The following is a 24,523-nucleotide window of genomic DNA, read 5'->3' as shown; positions in this document are numbered from 1 at the left end:
GGGTGTGAAGGCAGGGGGCCTCCCCTGGTGCAGAGCCGCTCTGGGGTGCAGCCCCAGGTCCAGAGGGCAGAGCTGACAAGATCCCTACATGGCTCACTTCAGTGGGGGCCCTGCTGACATCCTCAGAAAGTGCCAGGAGGCTCCCAGGGCCGCACCAGGGCACAGCCCCACTGCGTGGCCATCACCTGCTGGCGGCTCTGCCCACTGTGCCCAGGGTCCCTGATCGCTGCACAACAGGGGCACAATGGGAACCCCAGGGTTTTGTGCAGAGGACAGAGGGTCCGGGGAGGGTTCGCAGCCCACGTGGAGCCCCACGTGATTTGGACGCCCCGAAGGTGAGAATTCTGTGTCAGGAGATGGCCCCTCCTGTGGGCCCCCTAGCCCAGCTGGCCCTTCTAACAGTGGGGAAACAGATGCAGTGAGAAGGGCCAGGGCTCCAGCTGCCAGGGGCCCATTCTGCTGGGAAGCAGCACGTGGGTCAGGGCCAGTACATTTCTTTCCTTTATTAAAAAAAAAAAACATTTTGGGGTGTGGTGTGAGGACACACCTTCCATGGCTTCGGGGAGGACACAGGCTCCAGGTGGAAGCATGGGGGTGGGGAGGGGACAGTACCTGGGGGTCAGGGAGGGGCTGTGCCCTCCAGCACCTCTGGGCAGAGTGCTCACTGGGGGCCAGGAGTGGGGCTACAGGATGTGCAGGTGGGCCAGCTGGGATGCGGCCCCCTTGTGTGGCCCGCAGCATCGCCCTTCCCAGGCAGACAGGGTCTGCCACCCGTGTCCACAGCTGCAGGGGCTGGGAGGGGCCGTCCAGGAGGGCTGGACAGGGATGGTCCTTCACTGGGCCCACGGGCTGGGCCTGGGCCTGGCAGGAAGCCGGCCTGCAGGACCTCGGGAGGGCTCGAGCCCATGTCCTAGGGGTGGGTCAAGGTGGTCTGAGTGTCCCCAGGGAACAGAACAGAGGAACACAGGACCCAGGCCCACGAGGGGCCCCGTACGTGGTCTCCTACCAGAGAAACGGGAATCCAAGATGCATTGCCACGTGCAGCTGAAACAAACAGGCAACACCCTACACGAATCCTATGGTCGGGCAGCTGGTCAGGCGACCATGAACTGCAGGGGCAGCAGGCAGACCCTCGGCTCAGGGCAGGGTCAGGCCGGCCCTGCCCCCCGAGTCCTGAGGGATTGTCTCCTGCTGCCCTGCCCATCCGCCACCTCGGAACAGAGGAGCCCTCCTGGCGCCCGGGACCGAGGCACGGGGAACAGCGGGCGTGGCATGGGACGGGGCAGCCTAGGTGTAGAAGATGACCTCAGGGATCTGCCCGTCCTCCACGGACGTGCCATTGTTGTTCCCGGCCGCATAGCAGAAGGTGAAGCACGTCTTGGCCCCAGTCGTGGGCGACTCGTGGGTGACCTTGCGCAGGCCCTTGGTGCCGTAGTGGGAGTCCGGGCCCTGCGGGGTGGGGCCCGGTGGGTCAGGATGGATGTGCTGCGTGTGGAGAGGGCGCAGGATCCTGACCCAGCGCGGGCAGCAGGTCCTCCGTGGCTGCGACGCAGGGTTGCGCACTCCTAGCCCCACGGTGGGCAGTGGACTGGGAGGCAGGGTCCCACGTATGGCTCAGGGGTCAGGTTCAGGGTTGGGGTCTCGGGCACGGGTCAGGGTCAGGGTCCTGGGTTTGGCTCGGGTCAGGACCAAGTTCAGGGTCAGGGTCCCGGGTACGGCTCAGGGACCAGCATCAGGGTCGGGGTCCCAGCTATAGCTCAGGGATCAGGGCTGGGGTCTCGGTCTTGGGTGGGGTGGGGCGTCAGGGGCGTGGCTAGGGTTGGGGTTGGGCACACCTTGAGCGTGGCGCAGGCCGTGTAGTTGACATTGGGCAGCACCTCCACCGGCTCCTTGAACATGACTCGGAATGTGCTGGCGGAGCCATCACAGCTGAAGCCTGTGTCGTTCTGGCCCAGGACCGTGTTGCTGTCTGTGTGGATGATCTGTGGGCCAGGAGCCAGGCACAGCTAACTCTGGCGCCCCTGCCCCTGTGCCCACCCCCAGGAGCCTGGACCCCAGGGCTGAGCCCCACCTCCAGGCCCTGCAGCAGGGAGTCCGACCCGTGACCTGCAAGAAGGAGGCCAATGGCAGGAGTGGGGAGGCATCGTCCTGGGTCCCATAGACTCCAGAACACTCATGCCACCTTGGGGGAAACACGAGCAGACCCTTGACTGAGAGGGACGGGGTGGGATGGGAAGGGATACGAAGAAGGGAAGAGGTGGGAGGGCTGTGGAGGGGCAGGGCCTGGGGCGAGCGGTACCTGGATGTTCACTTGGTAATCGGTGGGGCCGTGGATTGAGCCGTAGAGCCCGAAGCCAACCACGAAGATGCGCTTGTTGACCGAGAACCTGAACCCATCAGAGGAGGGAGATGCTGAGCTAGCTCGACCGTCCAGTGCCCACCCCTCCCCACAGAGGACCCCAGCCCCCCACCCTCCGCCGCTGTGCTCACGGCCCGTGCCGCCCAGCCTGCACCTACCTGATGCGGTCGCTTGTGCCGCTGTAGCCCCAGCGGCTCTCCACCTGCTGGAAGCGGTTGACGCTGCACTCCTTCCCGCGGAGGCAGCAGCGTGGACGGTCAATGAAGTCCACGCGCGGCTTGGGGTTGACGGTGAAGTGCAGGAAGAGGCTGACCACCTCGCGGTCCACCAGGATGCCCGACTGTGCGGGCCCTGAGGGCACAGGGGCGGGTAGGGAAGGCTGGGCAGACCCTGAGCACGCAGAAGACACTGGAAAGCATGGCACCCAGCCTCTCAACTCCTCAGCATCTTTCTTCTGCAGAACGTCACCGGTCCAACCACCCCCGCAGGGGGATGGCCCTTCTGCCGCGTTTGGGGAAGGGTCCGAAGCAGACATGGGGCCAAAGCTCTGAGCTGCTGGCTAATCGGGCAAAATCCCCCTCACTGCCCCAGGCCTCCCAACCTCCACTGGGACCACCCCAGGGGACCACTCCTGGTCCATGGAGCACCCGCCACCCTGCCTGTCCACCCTGGGCACCTACACAGACGGTGGGGATGCCAGCCCCCAAGAGAGAGAGGCCCAGAGTCGGAGAGGGGTCTGGAGGTGGGGGCCTGGATGTAGCCATGAGCCAGTGACGGGGGGCAGCGTGTGGGGCGGACAGGAGGTGTGGAAGGATTGTACGCGCCCCTGCCCGCCACCTGCACTGCGACAGGGCGCCTAATGCAGGCCTTATGGCACCACCCTCGCTTTACAAGAATCACTCATTCACCAGCTTTGAGCTCATTTCTGCCACAGGTCAGCCACAACCCGGCCCACAGCCCCAACAGCTCACAGGCACACAGGTCTGAGCAAGAGATCTCCATGGATCATGAGAGCAAGTAAGATACAAAAGTGAACACAGGGATTCCCTGGGGGCTCACTGGTTAAGAATCCTGCCAATGCGGGGGACACGGGTTCGAGCCCTGGTCTGGGAGGATCCCACATGCCGCGGAGCAACTAAGCCCGTGAGCCACAACTACTGAGCCTGCACTCTAGAGCCTGCGAGCCACAACTACTGCGCCTGCGTGCCACAACTACTGAAGCCTACGCGCCTAGAGCCTGTGCTCTGCAGCAAGAGAAGCCACCGCAATGAGAAGCCTGCGCACCACAATGAAGAGTAGCCCCCACTTGCCGCAACTAGAGAAAGCCCACGTGCAGCAACAAAGACCCAACACAGCCAAAAATGAATGAATAAATAAATAAATAAAAGTGAATACAGATATTAACCATTTTTTTTACATCTCTGCATACAGAATACAGAAAGAAAAATACATCAGACCTCAGTTGTGACACACTGAGCCAGGGGAGTCTTTGGGGGAGCTTTTTTTCCATACGTCTCTCTACATTCTTGTAATTTCAAGTGGAACATAAGAGGCAGGAGAATTCTCTACAACACACTGAGTGACAAAGAGCTGAAGCCTCGCAGGCCGTGCTGCAGATGGACAAGGCCAGAGGCCCAGCTCACAACCCCTGGACACACACACACTCATCCCAGGCGCTTGCAAGCTGAGGGGTGGTGGGCTGTTCTTGCCTGGGGGCCCGTCGTGGGAGGAGTGGCGAGGGGGCCAAGGGTGAGAGGATGGCGCTTCTAGGAGATCTGAGACCCCGGGGGATTTGGCGGCCAGGTGGCCTACGAGGAGAGTGGTTTCAGGGGTGCAAACGGGGCTGGAGTGAGAGGGGTCCAGCAAGGCTCACACAGGTGTCTTAGGCCGGGACAGCTCAACACTATAGCTCGGGGCTCTCACCCGGGGCATCCTGCCCCCCAGGGGACACTGGGCAATGTTTGGGGACATCTGTGATCAAGACTAGGGGTGCGGGCTTCCGTGGTGGCTCAGTGGTTGAGAGTCCGCCTGCCAATGCAGGGGACACGGGTTCGTGCTCTGGTCCGGGAAGATCCCACATGCCACAGAGCAGCTGGGCCCGTGAGCCATGGCCACTGAGCCTGCACGTCCAGAGCCTGTGCTCCACAACGGGAGAGGCCACAACAGTGAGGCCTGCGTAGCCAAAAAAAAAAAGACTAGGGGTGCTGGGACTTCCCTGGTGGCACAGTGGTTAGGAATCCGCCTGCCCATGCAGGGGACACGGGTTCGAGCCCTGCTCCGGGAAGATCCCACATGCCACGGAGCAACTAAGCCCGTGAGCCACAACTACTGAGCCCGCGAGCCACAACTACCGAAGCCCGCACGCGTAGAGCTCGTGCTCCGCAACAAGAGAAGCCACCACCGTGAGAAGCCTGTGCCCGTAAGGAAGAGGAGCCCCGCTCGCCACAACTAGAGAGAGCCTGCGCACAGCAACGAAGAGCCAATGCAGCCAAAAAATAAATAAATATATAAATATATAAAAAAAATAAAGCCCTCATACTGTTAAAAAAGAAAAAAAGACTAGGGGTGCTCCTGGCATCGAGGGGGTGGGACCAGGGAGGCTGCTCCACACCCCACAGTGCCCAGGACAGCCCCCCACAGAGGAGGACCTGGCCCCATGTCCGCAGTGCCCAGGCTGCCTCGGTCACCACTGTGCTGCCAGGGCCAGGTACCCAGGAGGTGCTAAGTATTTGAGGGATGAGTGACCCCCAGTGTGGAGACGGCCTCTCAGGCTTCGCCCCAGCACTGAGGGAACACCGTGGACCGCCAGATAAAACGCAGGACACCCAGCCAAGTCTCGATTTCAGATCAAAGAGGGCTGACCTGTAGGATAAGTGTCTCCCAGCTGCTGCACAGGACACGCTTACACTAAAAAAAATTGTTTGCTCTTGTTGCTAAATCTGGCAACCCTAAGCCTGGGTGGGAGCAGGGGCAGCACGGACCGGGGAGAGGCAGGACAGCGGTGCACCCGCCACGGGGCTGCATCACGGAGCCCCGTCCAGAACCTTCCAGGCCAGTTTGGCTCCAGGACCGTGGTCGGCACCGGCCATGAGAGTGACATGAAGGGGAGGCCCAGGCCCAGGGGAGGGGTCACCAAGCTGGCCACCGCTGCTGCTGGTGCACAGCCCCAAGACCCGAGCGTGCCCCCAGCGCGAGAGGCAGGGTCAGGGCCAACCCCACCTGGGCCCAAGTCCAGGCCCGGCAGCAGCGGCCCACAGTCCCAGACACCACCCACCCTTTCATGGGGCTTGTCAAGGACGCGGGCACCAGAGCCCAGCTCCCAGGACCTGAGCCCCAGGCGGGACCCTCAGGGGCCTGGTACATTCGGATACGTGCGTGTCGACACCTGAGACGTGGGGGTGGGAGAGGCTGGGACGTGGGAGGGTCGGCATCTGGGGGTCGTTCCAGCTTCACCCTCTCGAGCCAGTCCAGGCTCCCGCATGGACACAGCCAGCACCCGACCCGCTGTGGCCGGGCCGAGTGTCATGGGACTGAGTCACATGCAGCAGGGTCCCTGGGGTCACGCCCCTCCTGAGCATTCCCTAGGTGCCCCCTGACCGTTACCTGCAGCAAACTCCTCGATGGTCATCAGCGGGAAGCGGATGAGGGCCAACGCCTTGCCCAGAACCTTCCGCTTGTTCTCGGGCGTCACCTGCAGCTGCTGCCGCTGACACTCAGCCTCAGACCAGCGGACGACAGCGTTGAACAAGCGCACCTCGCGGATGCCCAGGGTGTCCCGCTCCAGCACGGCCACCAGCGTGTCTGCAAGGGGAGGGGCCATCAGCGAGCGCCGGCCTCCATGGCCTCGGGGATGACCTCTGACCGGCTCGCGGCCAGGCCGTCCACGGCCCTCGGGCAGCCGCAGAGTGGGGCAGGCAGCGGGACGCATGTGACCACCGAGCCCTCCCCAGCCCTGTGGCCTTACCCAGGTCGATGTCTGTGAAGCCCTCTGCAGTGATGGCGTCGGCCGTGTTCTTGTCGATGTTTTCCAGACACAGGCTGGCGAGCTGCGGTTCGTCGAAAAGCCTCGCCTGCGGGGGAGAGAGCCTGTCAACACCCAGCCAGATGGACCTTGGCTCCAGACTGGGCACGGATTTCAAGTCCCGGGCACAGATTTCAAGTCCCGGGCCGAGGGGCCAGAGGGATCTTCTTTCTTGAGGTTCACGGGCTCTCATCTCAGTAACCACTGCCTGGGGCGGGGGCGGTCAGGCCTGCACCTCGAAAGCTGGGGCACCTAGAGGTTCAGGCTGGAGGCGGGCCCAGTCGCCCCTTGGGGCAGGCAGGAGCCCGGGGGAGAGGGCCAAGAGGACCCGTGGGACGCGGCAGCGCTGTGCTTCTGACTGTCCGAGAACTCGCACACGGGCCGGGGACGGAGAACCTGTGGGGCAGCTCGACGCCCACACCCCGGTGCATCGGTCTCTGCCTGGGGCCTGGCTAAGAGGCTAGGACAGCCCACGTGGCTGCAGGTCTCAGCAAATGGCCGGGAGCAGCCGACCCCCACCCAACCGTCCAGGCTCTGGCCCTTGAGAACGACTCAGCAGACGGGGCCGAGGCCCAGGTGCCACCTCAGCGAGGGGTCTGTGGAGCCACGATGACACTCAGGCTCTGCCCCGTCTCCGCCAGGCTCCCAGCCCCCACAGTGGTCCAGGACTGCCGCAGCCCATCAGACGGGACAACCCCAAAGGGTCCCCCCTTCCAAGAAACCTAGTACGGAACGCCTTTCCCCCCACACCTGAGCTCTGCACAAGGGCACCAAAACGGAAACGGGAAGCCTTTAGCAAATGACTGTCGTGAGGCCGGCCTGCCAACAAGGTGCACTGCACGAGAGGCGACCAGGGAAACACCGCGGTGCCACCAGGGGCAGGGACAGGGCAGGACGAAGTGAGGGAGACACTAACCCGGGCGCAAGAGTTAAGCGGCGCCTAAACTCCGAAATTCCCCCATCCGTCCTCCCCTGCCCCAGCGTCCTTACTCGCACCCACGCACCTGCATCCTTGTGCAGACCCGGAGCACCTGCTCCCCAGCGGGTCCCGCGCCCTCGCCCCGCCCCGCAGCCCTGCTCCTGCGCCCTCGCCCCGCCCCGCAGCCCTGCTCCTGCGCCCTCGCCCCGCCCCGCAGCCCTGCCCCTGCGCCCTCGCCCTGCCCCGTAGCCCTGCCCCTGCCCCGTAGCCCTGCCCCTGCGCCCTCGCCGCGCCCCCTGTGCCCCTCGCCCCACACCTGCACGCCCGACCCGTACCTGCGTCAGCAGCATGAACGCGTTGTCCGCCCGCAGGTTCTTCTTCAGGAACTCCACGCAGTGGGCCTCGAGCGCGGGCACCGCGTACTTCTTGGCGGTGTACAGCGTGGTCATGACCGTCTCAGGCCCGATCTGAACCTCGTCCGAGTAGAGAAACCTGGGGTGGGGGGGAGGAGCGGACGGCGTCATGAGGACAGCCGCCCAGCCCCCACCCACCGGCCTGGCCCGAGGAACCAACCGAATTAGCATCGGTCGCCCTCTGACCTGTGAACGTGACCCCGTAAAGGCAGTTACCCAGGAAAAGGAGTGCCCACAGGCCAACCCTGGAAACGAGTCTACACAGCAGGTGGGCCTCTGTCCGGCTCCTCCGTGGGCAGCACGGGATTTGCCCCGGGACAAGGAGAGGCTTCCACACCCCCCCGACCCGGCCACAGCCGGCTGCCATGCCCGACCACTAACGGGACCAGAAGTGTCAGCCGGAATCGCAGACACCAGACGTGTTGACCCCCCGCCATCGGCCCGACTCTATATGTGGGTCAGAAGTCAGGGTCGATTACAAAACCACTGGGAGATGGTGAGAAATCAGAACCCTGGTCCGTCTGGTGGGAGCGCCTCAGAGGCGGCCCTGGGTGCGCAGCTCACGCCTCTGCGTCTGAGAGAAATGACGCATGTTCACAGCAGCGCGATCCACGCGAAACCACCCAAGTGTCCGTCCACGGGCACCATGGACACGGGATCGGGGGGTGGAGGAGCCCAACCGGGAGCCGCCCAAAGAGCAAGTTCCTGGAAGGTGCCCCCAGCCTCCTGGGACTCACTCCCCTGCAACACACAGGAAGCCCTAACAGCAGCGGCCGGCGGGGTCAGGGACCGAATGACCACTAATGTCAGCAGTGCTGAGGGGGACCTGGTAAGGGGACAGGCCAAGACATGTGCGGGGAGATGGGTGAGCCCTTCACATGCCAGTGGAGACAGTGTCCACCCTCTCGGGGGGGCAGCTTGGTTACCAAAACCCAAGTTGATACGGGGAGAGAGAGACAAGGAGAGATATAGAGACAGAGAGACACAGGGATGGAGAGGGAGACGGAGAGAATAGCCTTCCACCCCACATCTCACCAACTTTAGACTAAGGCAGGGTTTGGCTAACTGCAACCTGTCACCTGTTTGGGGTCTTGATTTTCTTTTACAGATATGACTTTTACATTTTTTCATTTTTTTACATTATGGTAAAATACACATAACATAAAATTTACCATTTTAACCAGTAGCATTAGGTACATTCATATTGCTGTGCAACCATCCCCACCATCCATCTCCAGAACTTTCTCATCTTCCCGAACTGAAACTCTGTCCCCCGACTCCCCCTCCCCCAGCCCCCACCATCTACTTCCTGTCTCTATGGATGTAACTCCTCTAGGACCTCCTGTGAGTAGGTTCACACTGTATTTGTCCTTTTTCATCTGGCTTATTTCACTAAGCATCATGTCCTCAAGGTCCATCCACGTTGGAGCAAGCGTCAGAATTTTGGGGTTTTTTAATTTTTATTTATTTATTTATTTTTGGCTGCACTGGGTCTTCATTACTGTCCGTGGGCTTTCTGTAGTTGCGGCCAGCGGGGGCTATTCTTCGTTGCAGTGCACGGGCTTCTCATTGCAGTGGCTTCTCTCATTGTGGAGCATGGGCTCTATGTGCACGGGCTTCAGTAGTTGTGGCACGTGGGCTCAGTAGTTGTGGCTCGTGGGCTCTAGAGCGCAGGCTCAGTAGTTGTGGCGCACGGGCTTAGTTGCTCTGTGGCATGTGGGATCTTCCCAGACCAGGGCTCGAACCCGTGTCCCCTGCATTGGCAGGTGGATTCTTAACCACTGCACCACCAGGGAAGTTGCCAGAATCCTTTATGACATAAACGGGTGTTGAATTTTGTCAAAAGCTTTTTCTGCAACCTATTGAGATGATCGTATTGTTTTTATTCTTCAACCTCTTGATGTGGTGTATCACGCTGATTGATTTGTGGATACTGAAAAATCCTTGCAGCCCTGGAATAAATCCCATTTGACCATGGTATAGGATCCTTTTAATGTGTTATTGAATTCCAGAATCCTTTTGAAGGCTGAGTAATATTCCAGTGTGTGGATGGATCACACCTCGTTCATCCCTCAACTGTTCATGGACACTTGGGGATGTTCCCATCTTTTGGCTGTTGTGAATCAAGCTGCTGTGAACACGGGTGTGCAAATATCTCTTCGAGCCCCCGCTTCTCCCTTCTTTGGGGGATGTACCCAGGAATGGGATTGCTGGAGCACACAGTGATTCTATGTTTAGCTTTTGAGGATCGTCTGACTGTTTCTACAGTGGCTGCCTCATTTCACATTCCCACCAGAAGCACATGAGGGTCCCAATTTCTCCACCTCCTCGAGACAAGTTGTTTTGTTTGTTTTTTTAATAATAGCCACCCTGGTGGGTGTGAAGTGATATCTCACCGTGCTTTTGTCCCCTATTTTGTACATAAAGTTTCCTTGGCCCACAGCCCTGCCCACAGTTTACAAATCCTTCCAGGCTGCTTTTGCAATGTCGGCAGGGAGCTGTGGAGACAGAGCCCCTGCCCTCCCACCCACCCAGGGGCAGCCTGCGGCCCCTGGTCTGAGGAACCATCTGAAAAGTTGCCTGAAGACAGAGGAGTGAGATTATTCCACAAAGTGCTGTGATCAGCCCACAGGATTCAACACTGTTAGATGGAGCTGAAGGGAACCAGTTTACACCCTGCAGACACCAGAGGAAAAAAGGAGATGACGACACAGTGGGTGCGGAGGGGTGCTGTGAGCACGTGATATAAATGGGACCTGATATGAATGGGAGCGGCCAGCCAAGGCCCCGCCCGTGGTGCTGAGAGGCTAGACAGGTTCACTCCATTTTCTTCCTTATGCTTTCTTTTCTCTTCTTTTCTTCTCTCCCTCCCTTTTTCTTTCTCTTTCTTTCTGTGAGCCAATGCCATTTTTATAATCAGAAGGGGAAAAAAAAAAATAAGCTCCCCATCTGAAGAGCTGTCTTGACTGTTTGGGATTACCTTTCAAGCCACCCAGACCATTTACACCCAGGGTTTCCGGACGGTGCTCCGCGGAGCAGGGGTGTATGCTAGTTCCAGAGAGCCACAGGCCTCCTTCTCGGTGGAGCTGCAATCTGTGGGCGGCACTCCCACCCCCAACATCCACTATATTTGTTTTAAAGTCCTTGAGAAAAAATTTGAAACCCAGGAAGAAAAAATATAGGTGGAATTTAAAATTCTTGCATTAGGCTATTTCTTCAAAAACTCTTGAAAGGATGAAAACTTAGGGACTCACACACGCTGCAGCGTGGCTGGACCTGGAACCGCGATGCTCAGTGAGAGAAGCCAGACACAGAAGGACACACAGTGTGTGATTCCACTGATGGGAACCATCCAGAACAGGCAGATCCACAGACACAGAGAGTGGGTTCCTGGTTGTCAGGGGCTGGGGGAGGGGGATGCCATTCCTTTGGGGGTGATGGAATGTTCTGGAATTAGAGGTGATGGTTGCACACTCTGTAAACATACTAAATGTCACTGAATTGTACACTTCACATGGGTGAGTTGTATGGTATGCAAATTACATCTTGATATTAAAAATACAAAAATGAAAATGGGGGGGCATCCAGAGCCCACTCCTCACTGAGGAGGTGAGTTCTAGAAATCTCCAGGGAGCTGGGGGCTCTGGAGGCAATGTCACGAGGGCTCTATTTTTTTCAAACATCAGGTGTGTCTGTCCCTCCCCCCAGGGCGTGAAGGACCTGGAAAGTCTTACTTGAGCAGTGCCAGGAAGGCAGCGGGCTCCACGTCCGGCAGCTCGATCTCGGTGGACGTGGTGGCCATTCCCCCGTTGAACATGGCATCAAAGACAGCACTGCCCACGGCCAGCACGAACCTGTTGTGTCAGAGAAGACCCAGTTACCCTTTGTGAGGCCCACCGGTCCCCACCACCCGAGCCCGGGGGGCTGTCGGGGCCCCGGGATGTGGAAGGCGAGTGTCCCCACAGCAGTGACACCCCAGCCAGCACCTGCAGCAGATGCTGTGCCCAGAGCATCCTGCCCTGGATGCTTCCATTAGGAGGACCCTGAGGGCTGAGAAGGCAGCGCATGTGGATGAGTAGCAACAGAGGCCAGAGAAGCGAAATCATCTCCCCAGGGGCTGAATGGCTTATGGCAGAGAGCTCATGCCCTCCCCACGCAACTCATTCACTCCTTCCCTCCGTCATTCCCTCCCTCCGTCATTCATTCACTCACTCATTCATTCATTCACGGATTCACCCAATCATTCATTCACTCGACCACTCCCTCCCTCCGTCATTCATTCACTCACTCATTCCTTCACTCACTCATTGGCTCACCCAATTCATTCATTCACTCCCTCATTCATTCGTCATTCACTCCATCCTTTCATTCATTCATTCACTGACTCACTCAACCACTCCCTGCCTCCCTCATTCACCCCCTCCTTCATCACTCCCTCCTTACTCTACACACACGGCCCCCATGCTGGGGCTGTGGGCACTGAGACCCTGGCCTTGTTGGAGGAAGGCAGCCACGGGTCCACGGCATGGACAGCCTGACAGTGCGGCAAGAAGGAGAACGCAGGGCCGCGAGGGAGCAGGGTCAGGGAAGGCCTGGCGGGGTCGCCTGAATCGGGCTGAGTCCGTGGGGAAGGGCGTGGAGGCCAAGGGAGCATCCAGACGTGGGTGGCCACGGGGGCCTGCAGGTTCTGCCTGGCGTCACGCGCCCACTGTGCTGTGCACCCGCGGTCCCCAGGGCCCGCCCCACGACAGCCTACCCCGGGGCGGCAGAGATGGCGGGGGCCGAGATCCAGGCCTGCCCCCTGCAGAGCCCCTGTCCTCTGGGTCTGCAAGGCCCCACGTCGCAGCCCCTCCCGGGGTCCCCAAGGTGACACACGCAGGGCTCTGAGAGGCCACCCCCTTGCAGAACTGCTGGAGTCGGCAGCCACAGCCCGATTCCCGGCCTCTGCCCAGTGCCCGGGGGACGTTCCCACCGCTCCCAGCGAGCCCCACCTGGGCAGCCCCCTACTCTCCGCGAAAAGAACCGCCCCCCCCCCCGCCTCCCACCCACTCCTCCATCGTGGACTGGTGCTCCCGGCCCCGCCAGGCCCTTGTCTGGTCCCCAGTCTGGCCCAGGGCTCTACGGCACCCCAAAGGCCAGGCCAGAGATGGGGGCCAGGTGGAAACCGAGTGAGTGTAGTGGGGTGAACAGTGTCTCCAAAGTCATGTCCACGTGGAACGTCAGGATGGTACCCTGTTTGGAAACAGGGTCTTTGCGGATGCCATTTATTAAGATGAGGCCACCCAAATCCAGGCTGGCCCTAATCCAATGATTATAAAAGGGAAATGTGGACCCAGCACACAGGGAGAGGCCACGTATTGACGGAGGCAGAGCCTGGAGCGCCGCGGCCACAAGCCCAGGACGCCTGGAGCCCCAGAAGCCGGAGGAGATAGGAAGGACCCTCCCCGGGAACCTCTGGAGGGAGCGCGGCCCTGCAGTACCCTGATCCTGGGCTTCTGGATTCCAGAACTGAGAGAGGACAGATCTGGGTGGCTTTGCCCATCCATCGGCGTTGCTTTGTTTCGGCCGCCCCAGGTCGCTCAGGCCCTGTTCTGCCCCACCACGTCCTCAGAGCCCCGCTCATTCACCACCGCAGCTGGGCCCCTGGAGCCTCACTGCACTTCCCTATGCACACTCTCCATAAAGAAAGTGTCTTCCTGTTCCTCCTTTCTTTCTAGATTAAACAAAGCATCTTGATCTCCCGCGGGGAAAACTTTCCCCAACGATTCACTGGCAGGAAGTAAGCGGCGGCCCAACTGGGCCTGTGTGTCTGTGCAGAGCCCCGGATGCCAGGCTGTACGCACCCTCAGTGCCCTCGGCAGACGCGGCGACAAACCCCAGGGCCGGCAAGGCCACTGGGTCGAAGGCGGTCTGAACATCTCCAAGGCTCCTCCCCCCACAGCCCCACCCGCCGGCCCCTCGCTGGCCTCCCGCCAGGAGTCTTCCACCCTCCCTTATCCATCCATCCTCAGAAACATGACGATGAACATGGCAAATCAAAACCACCATGAGACACCACCTCACCCCCACTAGGAAACGCCAGCTAGGATAAAAAATCTGGACAATGACAAGAGTTGCTGCGGATGTGGAGAAATCAGAGCCCTCGTGCAGGGCGGGTGGGGACATAAAGTGTGCAGCCGCGGTGGATGACAGGCCAGTGATTCATCGGAGGGTTCAACGTGGAGTTACCGTCTGACCCGGCAGTTCCACTCCTAAGTTGTGTACCCGAGAGAAACGAACACACACGTCCACACAAAACCTGTGCACAAGTGCTCACAGAGACACGATTCATAGACGGCCAAAGGTGGAGGCAACCCAGTATCAATGGACAGACGATGGATGAACACAATGTGGTCCCTCCATACGTACAAGGACTATTAGTTACCTTAAGAAGAAGGAAATTCCGACACATGTTACAGAGTGGATGGACCTTGGGGACGTGATGCTCAGTGAGAGAAGCCAGACATAGAAGGACACACAGTGTCTGATTCCACTCACAGGAGGTCCCTGGGGGAGTCAGATCCAGAGACAGGAAGTAGATGGTGGGGGCTGATGGAGGTGGAGTCAGTGTTTCATGCGGACAGAGCTTCAGTTTGGGAAGATGAGAAAGTTCTGGAGATGATGGTGGGATGGCTGCCCGACAATGTGAAGGTGCTTAATGCCACTGAACTGTGCACTTAAAAAGGGTAAAGAGGGTGAACTTTATGGTATGTGTATTTTACCACAAGTTAAAAATTAAAAAAAAAAAGAAAGAATGACATATTACCCTGAAGGGGCAGGGAAGAAAAGACCAGCTAAGTAGCTTTGGGAAACAGGTTAAAGGCCAAATGAACTGCATACAAATACTGTGCTTTACTTAGTAAAAGTATTTTTCACAGGAGAGGGTTAGCAGCTCTGAAACTACTCTACATATCTAGGTTTATGCTACCAAGTAGACGTGTGCAGAATGAGAGCCAGGGTCCTCATCGTGGGAGAAAACAGTTATAGATAAGGGGAGGGGGGGCTGGAATAAATTCTGGAGGGCTGAACCGAAATCAGAGCGATCAAGATGATCTCGTGGCTTTTAGACAGGTAGATGGATGGTGGATGGGTGGACAGATGGACAGACGGGTGGAGGGACAGAAATAAACAGAGATGTGTGTGTGCTGGTACATTTCCTCGCTCTACCTGCTAAAAAGGTCTCTAAACAACAACACCCCAGCAGCAGTGGGCACACCCAGCACCCAAGTCTTGGTTTCTAAATACCGTTTTCCACTAAAATGAACCAGAACTCCTTGGAGAAGTGGCTGACTTGCAGGGCTGGGGCAGGGGAAGGACAAGATGAGCTTGGAGTATCTTGTGGCGCCAGAAAGTAAAAACACGCTCCAACATGACGGGGAAATGCTGAACGGACACGGGAGCCAAATCTGGGACGATACGAACAACAAAATAATGTTCGCACTGGATGATGACCCACAGGATAAAATAAATATCCGTGAGTCCATGATGAAATAAATATATAACTGAAGGAATGGATGAGTAAGGGAGAAGGGACAGCTCTTCTAGAACCCCAGTTGACAAATGCAGAGGGAGTTACGGAAATAGGAAATCACCATATGGCAGACGCTAGAGTAAATAACTCTTTCCAGCAGGAACCACCATACACCAGCAGGCAAAGCAGGAGGGGAAATGGGATGTCTGTACAGTCCCAAAGTATCCCTCAGGAAGAGTGATTTACAAGGGGACGTTGGTGACACCCAGTGGAGAAATCTACCCCATGACCAAGGCTCACATCACCAGAGATGGGACAGGTGGACGTCACGGGCTCAGAAGTTTCACATTCAAACACACAAAGGGGATGAAAGGAGAAAGATGGGGAAAGACATACCTTGCATTTGGAAACCACCAGAGAGCTGGAGTGGCTACACAGATATCAGACAAGACAGACGTGAAGATGAGGAATATTACTGAACAATGGATGTTTCATGTGAACAGAGGGTCAGTACATGGGGATAGGTAACAGTACAAATGAATACACAACAGAGTCCCAAACCACACGAAGCAGACACTGTTAAAGGAGAAAGAGACAATCCAAGAATGATGGTTGGAGGTTCTGATGCCTCACTCTCCACAACTGACAGAACAGCCAGACAAAATCGGCAAGAACACAGAAGACTGAATAACGCTGCCAAGCGACCTTTACGGAACCCTCAGCCCAACGACGGCAGAATGCACGCTCTTAGGCGCAATGGCACATTCTCCAGGACAGACCACATGCAAGGCCAAACAAATATACTCAGAGGCACTGAAAGCAGTCAAAGCATGTTCTCCAAAGAGAGGAATTAAACTCCATACCAACAACAGAAAGACCTCTGAGAAATCTCCAAATATTTGGAAATGAAACAACACTTATAAGTAACCCATGGGTCAGAGAAGGAACACAAGGGAAATTAGAAAAGATCTTAACTGAAACAAAAATGCAAACACGGCGCATCAAAATGTAAGGGATGCAGGGCTTCCCTGGTGGCGCAGTGGTTTTGAGTCCACCTGCCGATGCAGGGGACACGGGTTCGTGCCCTGGTCCGGGAAGATCCCACATGCCGCGGAGCGGCTGGGCCCGTGAGCCATGGCCACTGAGCCTGCGCGTCCGGAGCCTGTGCTCCGCAACGGGTGAGGACACGACAGTGAGAGGCCCACGTACCGCAAAAAACAAAAAAACAAAAAACAAAACAAAAATGTAAGGGATGCAGCTAAAACAGTGCTTAGAAGTAAACAGTGTATATCTATTAAATAGAGATCTAAAATCAGCAAGGTAAGCTTCCAGTAATTCCCTGGTGGTCCAGTGGTTAGACTTGGCACTTTCACTGCCGGGGCCCGGGTTCAATCCCTGGTTGAGGAACTAAGATCTCGCAAGCCATGTGGCATGACCAAAAAATAATTAATTAATTTAAAAAATAAAATCAGCTTCCATCTCAAGAATCTAGAAAATGAAGAGCAAATTGAGCCCAAAGAATGAAGAAAATAATAAAAGTGAGGGCAGGAATTAATGAAACTGGGAATGGAAAAATAGAGACAAATCAATGAAACCTAAAGGTCACTCTTTGGGGGTGGGGGGGAAATCAACAATTGCTAGAACTTTAGCTAGACTGACCAAGAGAAAAAAACACAAGTTACCAAAATCAGGAATGAAAAAGGGAACATCACTACAGACGCTATAGGTGATAAAAAAAAAAAAAACTTTGAAACAATTTTATGCCAACAACTTAAGACAACTTAGAGAAAATGGACGACTTCCTGGAAAGACACAAACTGCCATCACTCACCGGTGAAGAGAAAATCTAAACAAACACATAACAAGTAAGTGAACTAGTCATTAATAATCTTCCGGGACTTCCCTGGTGGCACAGTGGTTAAGAATCTGCCTGCCAATGCAGGGAACCCGGGTTTGAGCCCTGGTCTGGGAAGATCCCACATGCCGCGGGGCAACTAAGCCCGTGTGCCACAACTACTGAGCCTGTGTGCCACAACTACTGCAGCCCACGTGCCTAGAGCCTGTGCTCTGCAACAAAGAGAAGCCACCACAAGAAGCCCGCGCACTGCAACAAAGAGTAGCCCCCGCTCGCCACAACTAGAGAAAGCCTGTGCACAGCAATGAAGACCCAAAGCAGCCAAAAAAAAAAAAAAAAAATTCCCACTGGGACTTCCCTGGTGGCGCAGTGGATAGGACTCCACGCTCCCAATGCAGGGGGACCGGGTTTGATCCCTGATCAGGGAACTAGATCCCACATGCATGCCACAACTAAGAGTTTGCATGCCACAACTAAGGAGCCCACCTGCCGCAACTAAGGAGCCCTCAAGCCGCAACTAAGAAGCCTGCCTGCTGCAACGAAGACCCGGTGAGACCAAATAAATAAATAAATATTTTAAAAAATCTTCCCACACAGAAAAGCCCACTCCCAGAAGAAATAATACCAACCCTATGCAAACTCTTCCAGAAAGGAGAGGGGGAAGGAATATTTCCCAATCACCTATGAGGCCAAAGACACTCTGGAACCCTTGGGCACCACTGGGGGGTGGGGAATGGGGCGGCCACTTTGGAAACCAGTTTGGCAGTTTCTTAAAATGTCACGTTACCCTGTAATTCCAACATGTGACCCCTAGGTATTCACCTAAGAGAAAAGGAGCAGTTCTTCCACAGGCAAATTTCTACACGAATGTGGAATGTTCATGGCAGTATGATTCCTCATAATGAAAAGCTGGAAATAACCTATATAACCCGTATGCCCATCGACTGATGAGTGGACGAACCGTGGTCCATCCATGCAATGGAATTCAGCAGTAACATGAATTACTTTAGCAATAGAAAGAAATGAACTGCCGATACAACGGTGTGGATGGACCTTATAAACAGCACACTCAGTGAAAGAAGCCAGACCAAAGCCTACACATTCTATCATTCTAATTCTATGAAATTTCTACAAAGAGCAAAACTAGAGAGAGAGAAGGAGGTCAGTGATTGCCCAGGGATCAGGGTGGGAGTGGGGACTGAGGGTAAGTGGGGAAAGGGGTTTCTGCGGGTGACAGAAGTGCTCCCAAACTGGGCTATGGCAGTTGTCACACATATGCATAATTTTCTATATGGCCAATTGTCAGATCAAACAAACCAAAATCCATTAAAAGCACTCGATGACATCCCATGCCCACACTTCATGGAAACTCGTAGTGAACAAGGGATGGAAAGAAACTTGTTACTGTATTAAAAAGAATGTCAGAAACCAGTATCAATGATCACATTGAACTGTGAAAAACACCTCTGTTACGGAACAATGCCCTGGTGGTCAGAAATGCAATCAGAACAGAAAAAATGAGGCAGAAATATGAGAGAGAATGAGAAATTAATTGCCCATAACGTGATTGTCTCACTTAAAACTCTAAATTCAGGGCTTATGTAAATCTAAATTAAGATTAAGGTAAATAAAAGATTCAGTTTGGGAATTCCCGGGTGGTCCAGTGGTTAGGACTCTTTGCCTTCACTGCCAAGGGCGCAGGTTCAATCACTGGTTGGGGAACTAAGATCCTGCAAGCCACGCAGTGTGTCCAAAAAAACAAAACAAAACAAAAGGATTCAGTTCCTCAGCTGTAAGAGCCACAATTCAAGTGCTCAGCAGCCACAAGTGATTAGTGGCTAGGACTGGAGAGCACAGATCTAGAACAATCCCATCATCACAGAAAAGTCTACTGGACAGTGACAGACCACGGAATCAGTGGAGCAATTATTAACGCTAAGAAGGGTTCAGAAAGAAATCGTTCAAATAGATAAAAATAAATACGCAAAAAATCTACAGCTTCCCAGCAAGAACCAACTAGAAAAAATACAATGGAGAAATTACTCACAACAGAGAAAAAACAAACAAAAATATAATTCGAAAAGAGTCATGTACCAAAATGTTCATTGCAGCTCTATTTACAATAGCCCGGAGATGGAAACAACCTAAGTGTCCATCATCGGATGAATGGATAAAGAAGATGTGGCACATATATACAATGGAATATTACTCAGCCATAAAAAGAAACGAAATTACCTATTTGTAATGAGGTGGATAGACCTAGAGTCTGTCATACAGAGTGAAGTAAGTCAGAAAGACAAAGACAAATACCGTATGCTAACACATATATATGGAATTTAAGAAAAAAAAAAGAAGAACCTAGGGGTAAGACAGGAATAAAGACACAGACCTACTTGAGAATGGACTTGAGGATATGGGGAGGGGGAAGGGTAAGCTGTGACAAAGCGAGAGAGAGGCATGGACATATATACATTACCAAATGTAAAATAAACAGCTAGTGAGAAGCAGCCGCATAGAACAGGGAGATCAGCTCAGTGCTTTGTGACCACCTAGAGGGGTGGGATAGGGAGGGTGGGAGGGAGGGAGACGCAAGAGGGAAGGGATATGGGAACATATGTATATGTATAACTAATTCACTTTGTTATAAAGCAGAAACTAACACACCACCGTGAAGCAATTATACTCCAATAAAGTTGTAAAAAAAAAAACGAATCAGAAACTTAGCAATATATGTGCAAGACCTATTTGAAGAAACTACAAAACTTTCCTAGGGTTTCACAAAAATGCCCTGGATAAACGTGTTCCCAGATATATTTTGTATTCTAAACTGTCAGCTCTCCCAACCTGTACCTTTGCAAAGACCAATCCCTCCAGGAAATTCCTTTAGCATTTGATAAATTGATTCTAAAGATCGTAAGGAACCACTGAGGCAGAGGCTGGTCAACTACCGCCCTGGGACTCAATCCGGCCCACCGCTTGTTTTTGTAAATAAAGTTTTATTGGCACAAAGCCACACCCATTCATTTCTGTCTTAATGCATTCGTGTTGCTATGCCAGAATTAAGCAGTTGGGACAGAGACCGTGTGGCCTGCTGACACTATATACTATCTGGCTCTTTACAAAACTTTGCTGGTGCAAATTTACCTGAAGGTAAGTCCCACAGGGAAAGAGATGTCTTCTGTCAGCACTGTTTCAATGACTGTTGGATGCAGGGAGGGACAGATGGATGGGTGATTGATTCTGGAGGAGTTAAGTGTGTGAGACGCGCTGAAAAAAGTCTTGACACGGAGTAAAACTGGGAAGAACAGCCACGGCAGTTCTCAAAACCCACCATAAAGCCACAGTCATCAAAAAACGTGTTATTGGGCTAAGCACACACAGATCGATGAAAGAGAAGGGACCTCAGACACAGACTGCTCCACTTCTGGGACTTCTCTGCACTGCTAAGTTTTCCGTGATAGATGAATAAAGGTATTTTAGATATTAATGTGGGTCCATCCGATTTGTGCACAGTGCTACCCTGAAAATGCTCGGTATTTCCTCAGAGGGAGCCCCGCGAGCGCGTGTAGACAGTGGACTCACAGGTTTCCTGAGCACCTGCCGTGCCAGGCATTTTCCTGGGCCTAGCAGGACGGAGAGAAGCAAAACCCTGTGGCCGTCCAGTGGCTGGGACTCCACGCTTCCACTGCCAGGTGCTGGGGTTCAATCCCTGGTTGGGGAACTAAGATCCCACAAGCTGTGACTCAGCCAAAAAAAAAAAAAAAAAAATCCTGCTCACAGGAAGCCAATGACAGCAGTCACAGAGAAAGTTTGAAGGAGAAAGCTGTCAAAAAGCAGTGCAGTGCAGGGCGAGGGGGTGGGGCTAAGCCGACTTGGGGCACGGGGCAGGGGGCGGCTCCGAATGAGGTCTGAACTTGTCAGGGGCCAGAGCTGGCCCCTTCTGCCATCACTCATGCCAGGCCGTCCTGTGTCCCATGCCCCAGGTCACCCTGTACCCAGAATTCACGGCCCCAGCCTGAGACCACCCCAAGCCTGGGTCCCGGGAGATGGTGGGTCCAGACCCCATGGCCTTCCTCAAAGTTAGCACGAGCCCCTCCCCGACTCGGCCCTGCTCCCCAGTCACCAGCTCCGGATGCTCTCCACCCCAGGCCTGCATCCAGGATCCCACGTGGCTTTCACTTGTGTCCTCAGGCTCCTCCCAGGACCGGCTGGCGGCTGGCGTCCTGCAGCATGGCCCCAAGCTGGGTTTATCTGGTATTTTCTCCGATAGGACCAGGTGTACTGGTTTCCTGGGGCTGCTCTAACAAATTACTGCAAATTGGGTGACTTGAAAGAACAGGAATTTCCTCTCTCACGTTCTGGAGGCCACACGTCCAAGGTCAGTGTGTCCCAGGGCCGTGCTGCCCCCGGAGGGTCCCCCTCCGGCCTCTTCCAGCTTCTGGGGTCCCAGGCGTCCTGGGCTTGTGGCCGTGTGTCCCTCCCATCTCTGCCTCTGTTGTCACATGGCCATCTTCTCTCGGTCTCTCCTCTGTGTGTCTCTCATAAGGATACTTGCTGGATTTAGGGCCCGTTCAGATAATCCAGGATGATCTCTTCTTGAAACTCTTAATCACATCTACAAAGACCCTTTTTCCAAATAAGGTCCCATTCACAGGTTCTGGGTGTCAGGATGTGGACACACCTTGTTGGGGGCCACCATTCAACCCACTACACTGGGGTTAAGAGTTTGGGGTGGCGCACACTGAGGTGAGGTGCCCTTCTCATTGATTCCTTCTAGGGGGACCCTGATACCCCCAGGACATCACCCTGAGGTCGACCTTGACCACCTGGCTGAGGTGGCATCTGCCGAGTTCCCCCAAGGTGGGATTCCAATCTACTCTTTACAAGCAAGTCCCCAAATCCAGCCCACCTGGGACAGAGACGGGAGTTAGGTCCAGCCCGGGAGCATGGCGCACGGTATAAGGAATTTTCCCCACTCCTGTCTGTGTTCCATCAGCGATGCTGCGAGGTGTTTCCTTTATGCGTTGGGTCACAGCCCCACCTGCATTTTAAGCCAGCCCGTATGGAGGATGAGCCCCGGGCCACTGTGATAAGGACCTGGTTGGGTCACAGGGTCCACCCTCCCTGTGGCCCTCGGAAGGAGGTGTCTGAGTGGTCAGTCCCAGGTCCCGGGGGGTGGGGAGGTGGGGGGAACTGAGGCTCAGCAGGGTTCACGGTCACTCACGGTACAGTCATCTACCTGATCGCTGCAGGTAAAATGGCAACAATGCGTATGAAATAACAACCCAAAGGCTGAAAAGACAAAGAACTAGAACCCTTCGATCTGGGAGGTCCACACAGCAGGAATGTGGGACAAGAAAGGCATGAGAGAGGCTGGGGGCTCATAGGTGACACATCAACTGGCCCCCTACTCACAGCTTGCAGGAGAGTGGGGAGGACCGCAACACACACACAGGGCAGGGAGGTACTGGGAACCCCATCACGGGCCTGGAAGCGTCCTTGGACAGGAATCTAGACCCAGTTGTATATAAATAACCAAGAAAAGCCAAAAAGAGGAATCTCGAAGGCACAAGTTAAATAAAGGCCACACGTCAGAAAGGTGGGGAGGACCCTCACAGCAGGTTGGGGGACACTCCGGGCAGAGTGGTGACAACCCATGCAGCCCCCCTCCCCAGACAGAACCCTCCCCAGCACCCCCCAGCGAGCAGGGGCAGAGGAACCAGCAGTGGGCAGGACGCTGACATCAGTCCCACCCTACCCAGGAGTCTGGGGGCTGCACCCTGGAGACTGGCAGAGGGATGGGGCCTGGACCAACACCCACCCCCCTTTCGAAAGGAGGCCCGGGGGATGGGGCGTCACGGAGCTGGGTGATCGCAGAGCTGGGAGTCACTGGGGGTCCTGGGTTCACAAGGTGGGAGTCTGGTGGGGCTCTGGCGGTCTCAGCCCCAGAAGAATGGGGCACTCGGGGGAAGAGGTCACTGGGGCAGGAAGGAGGAAATGGAGGGAGATGGTAGTGTCTGGGGGTCCTCGGGCTGGCCAGGCTGGGGGTTGCAGGGCCTGGAGAGCCTGGCAGGGGCTGAGGGGTCACAGGGATGCTGGGGGTAGAAGAGGTCACTGGGTCTGAGAGATCCTGGCCAAGGTGGCAGGGTCAGGGGTCACAGAGCCAGGAGACGCTGATGAGAGTGGAGGGGCAGGGGTCGCAGGACCAGAATACGGCCAGTATCTGGAAGTACGGGTGGAAGGGGGCCTGGCAGGGTCACAGGGCCTAGGGGTGGTAGGGCCCGGGGATGGTGGTTACTGGGAACAGCAGGGTCCCAGGGATGGTGGGTGTCCCGGGGTGAGGGCAGGTCCCCGGGACCAGCAGGGGTTCCAAGAATAACGGGTTGGGTCCTAGGACGACGGGGTCCTGAGGGTGGTGGGGTCCCGGGGACGGCAGGGATTCCAAGAAGGGCGGGTCCTGGGGGATGACTAGGTCCCCGGGGGTGGCGAGTATCCCCGGCGGGGGGGAGGGGTGGCGGGATCTCAGGGATGACTGAGTCCCGGGGGCTGGCGGGGGCTGGGCCCGGGGATGCTGGGTCCCCGGGGGGGCGGCGGGTCCCGGGACGGCGGCCCACCTGTGCGCCGGGATGCGCTGCGCGCCGAGCCCCTTGCCCACCAGGAAGTGCACGTCGCAGAGCACCTCGTTGTTGAAGAGGAAGGCGAAGCGCTCCTTCACCGTGGGCTTGGTGGCCTGCCAGTTGTAGACGGGCTCGCGCAGCAGCGCCCCCGCCCCCGGCTCCTCGGCCGCCCGCTCCCCACCCGCAGAGGCCTGCGCGCCCGGCCCCGGCCCCGGCCCCGACACCGACACCAGCGGGGGCGGCCCGGGGGCGGCGGGGGCCTGGGCAGCAGCGGCGGCGGCCGCGTTGCCGGGGGCCGGGGCAGCGTTGGCGCTGGGCCCGGGGCCGCCCCCCGCGCCCGGGCCGACCCCCGGCGGGCACGAAGCGCGCCCGCCGCTCCCACCCGCCGCCATCTTGTCGGTGCGGCGCCCGGCGGGGCGGGGCGGGCGGGGGAGGGCCGGGGAGGGGGAGGGGAGGAGGAGAAAGGAGGGGGCAGAGGAGGGGAAGAGGGGGAGAGGGGAGGAGGAGGGAGGGGGCGGGGCAGGGGGAGAGAAGGGAGGGGGAGGAGGTGGGGGACCTGGAGAGCAGGGAGGAGAAGGGAGGGGGCCGGGGAGGGGCTAGGAGGAGGGAGGGGGCGGGGCAGGGGCACGGTGGGGCGAGGGGCAACGGACCTCGTACCTCCGACCCTGGGCCTGGACCCCAGACCTCAGACATGGGACCCCAAGTGCTAGATCTCGTACTTCACACCAGGGACCCAGACCCTGGACTCTATATCCTTTACTTCAGACCCAGCCCCCCAGATCCTGGACCTCAGACCCTGACCCCCAGACTCTAGATCTTTAACCTCAGA

General features: G+C 56.4%; 1 protein-coding gene across 1 annotated transcript; it reads right to left on the bottom strand.

The window, feature by feature from the left end:
* Positions 1-488: 488 nt before the first annotated feature.
* On the bottom strand, positions 489-24,093 carry BTBD2 (BTB domain containing 2). The gene is made up of 9 exons (XM_082621532.1): positions 23,692-24,093; positions 11,447-11,566; positions 7,635-7,791; positions 6,324-6,429; positions 5,963-6,160; positions 2,518-2,710; positions 2,300-2,387; positions 1,836-1,982; positions 489-1,449 (listed from the first exon to the last, which is right to left on the bottom strand). Exons 1-9 carry the CDS (start codon positions 24,084-24,086, stop codon positions 1,288-1,290), a joined length of 1,566 nt encoding a protein of 521 aa, XP_082477658.1. The 5' UTR covers positions 24,087-24,093; the 3' UTR covers positions 489-1,287.
* Between the last annotated feature and the right edge of the window lie 430 nt (positions 24,094-24,523).

Source organism: Mesoplodon mirus, assembly GCF_964341445.2.
Source record: "Mesoplodon mirus genome assembly, chromosome: 5".
NCBI lineage: Eukaryota > Metazoa > Chordata > Mammalia > Artiodactyla > Ziphiidae > Mesoplodon > Mesoplodon mirus.
Note: the sequence above shows the minus strand (reverse complement) of the source record. Positions and strands in the feature narration are given on the sequence as shown.

Bases quoted from the DNA above. Each gene is read 5' to 3' on its own strand.
- BTBD2 (XM_082621532.1), bottom strand. From the start codon at position 24,086: ATGGCGGCGGGTGGGAGCGGCGGGCGCGCTTCGTGCCCGCCGGGGGTC. The intron at 7,792-11,446 runs GTAAGACTTTCC...CCCCCACCCCAG, and splicing joins GCCTTCCTGGCACTGCTCAA to GTTTCTCTACTCGGACGAGG. The intron at 1,983-2,299 runs GTACCGCTCGCC...CCTGGCCCACAG, and splicing joins ATTACCAAGTGAACATCCAG to ATCATCCACACAGACAGCAA.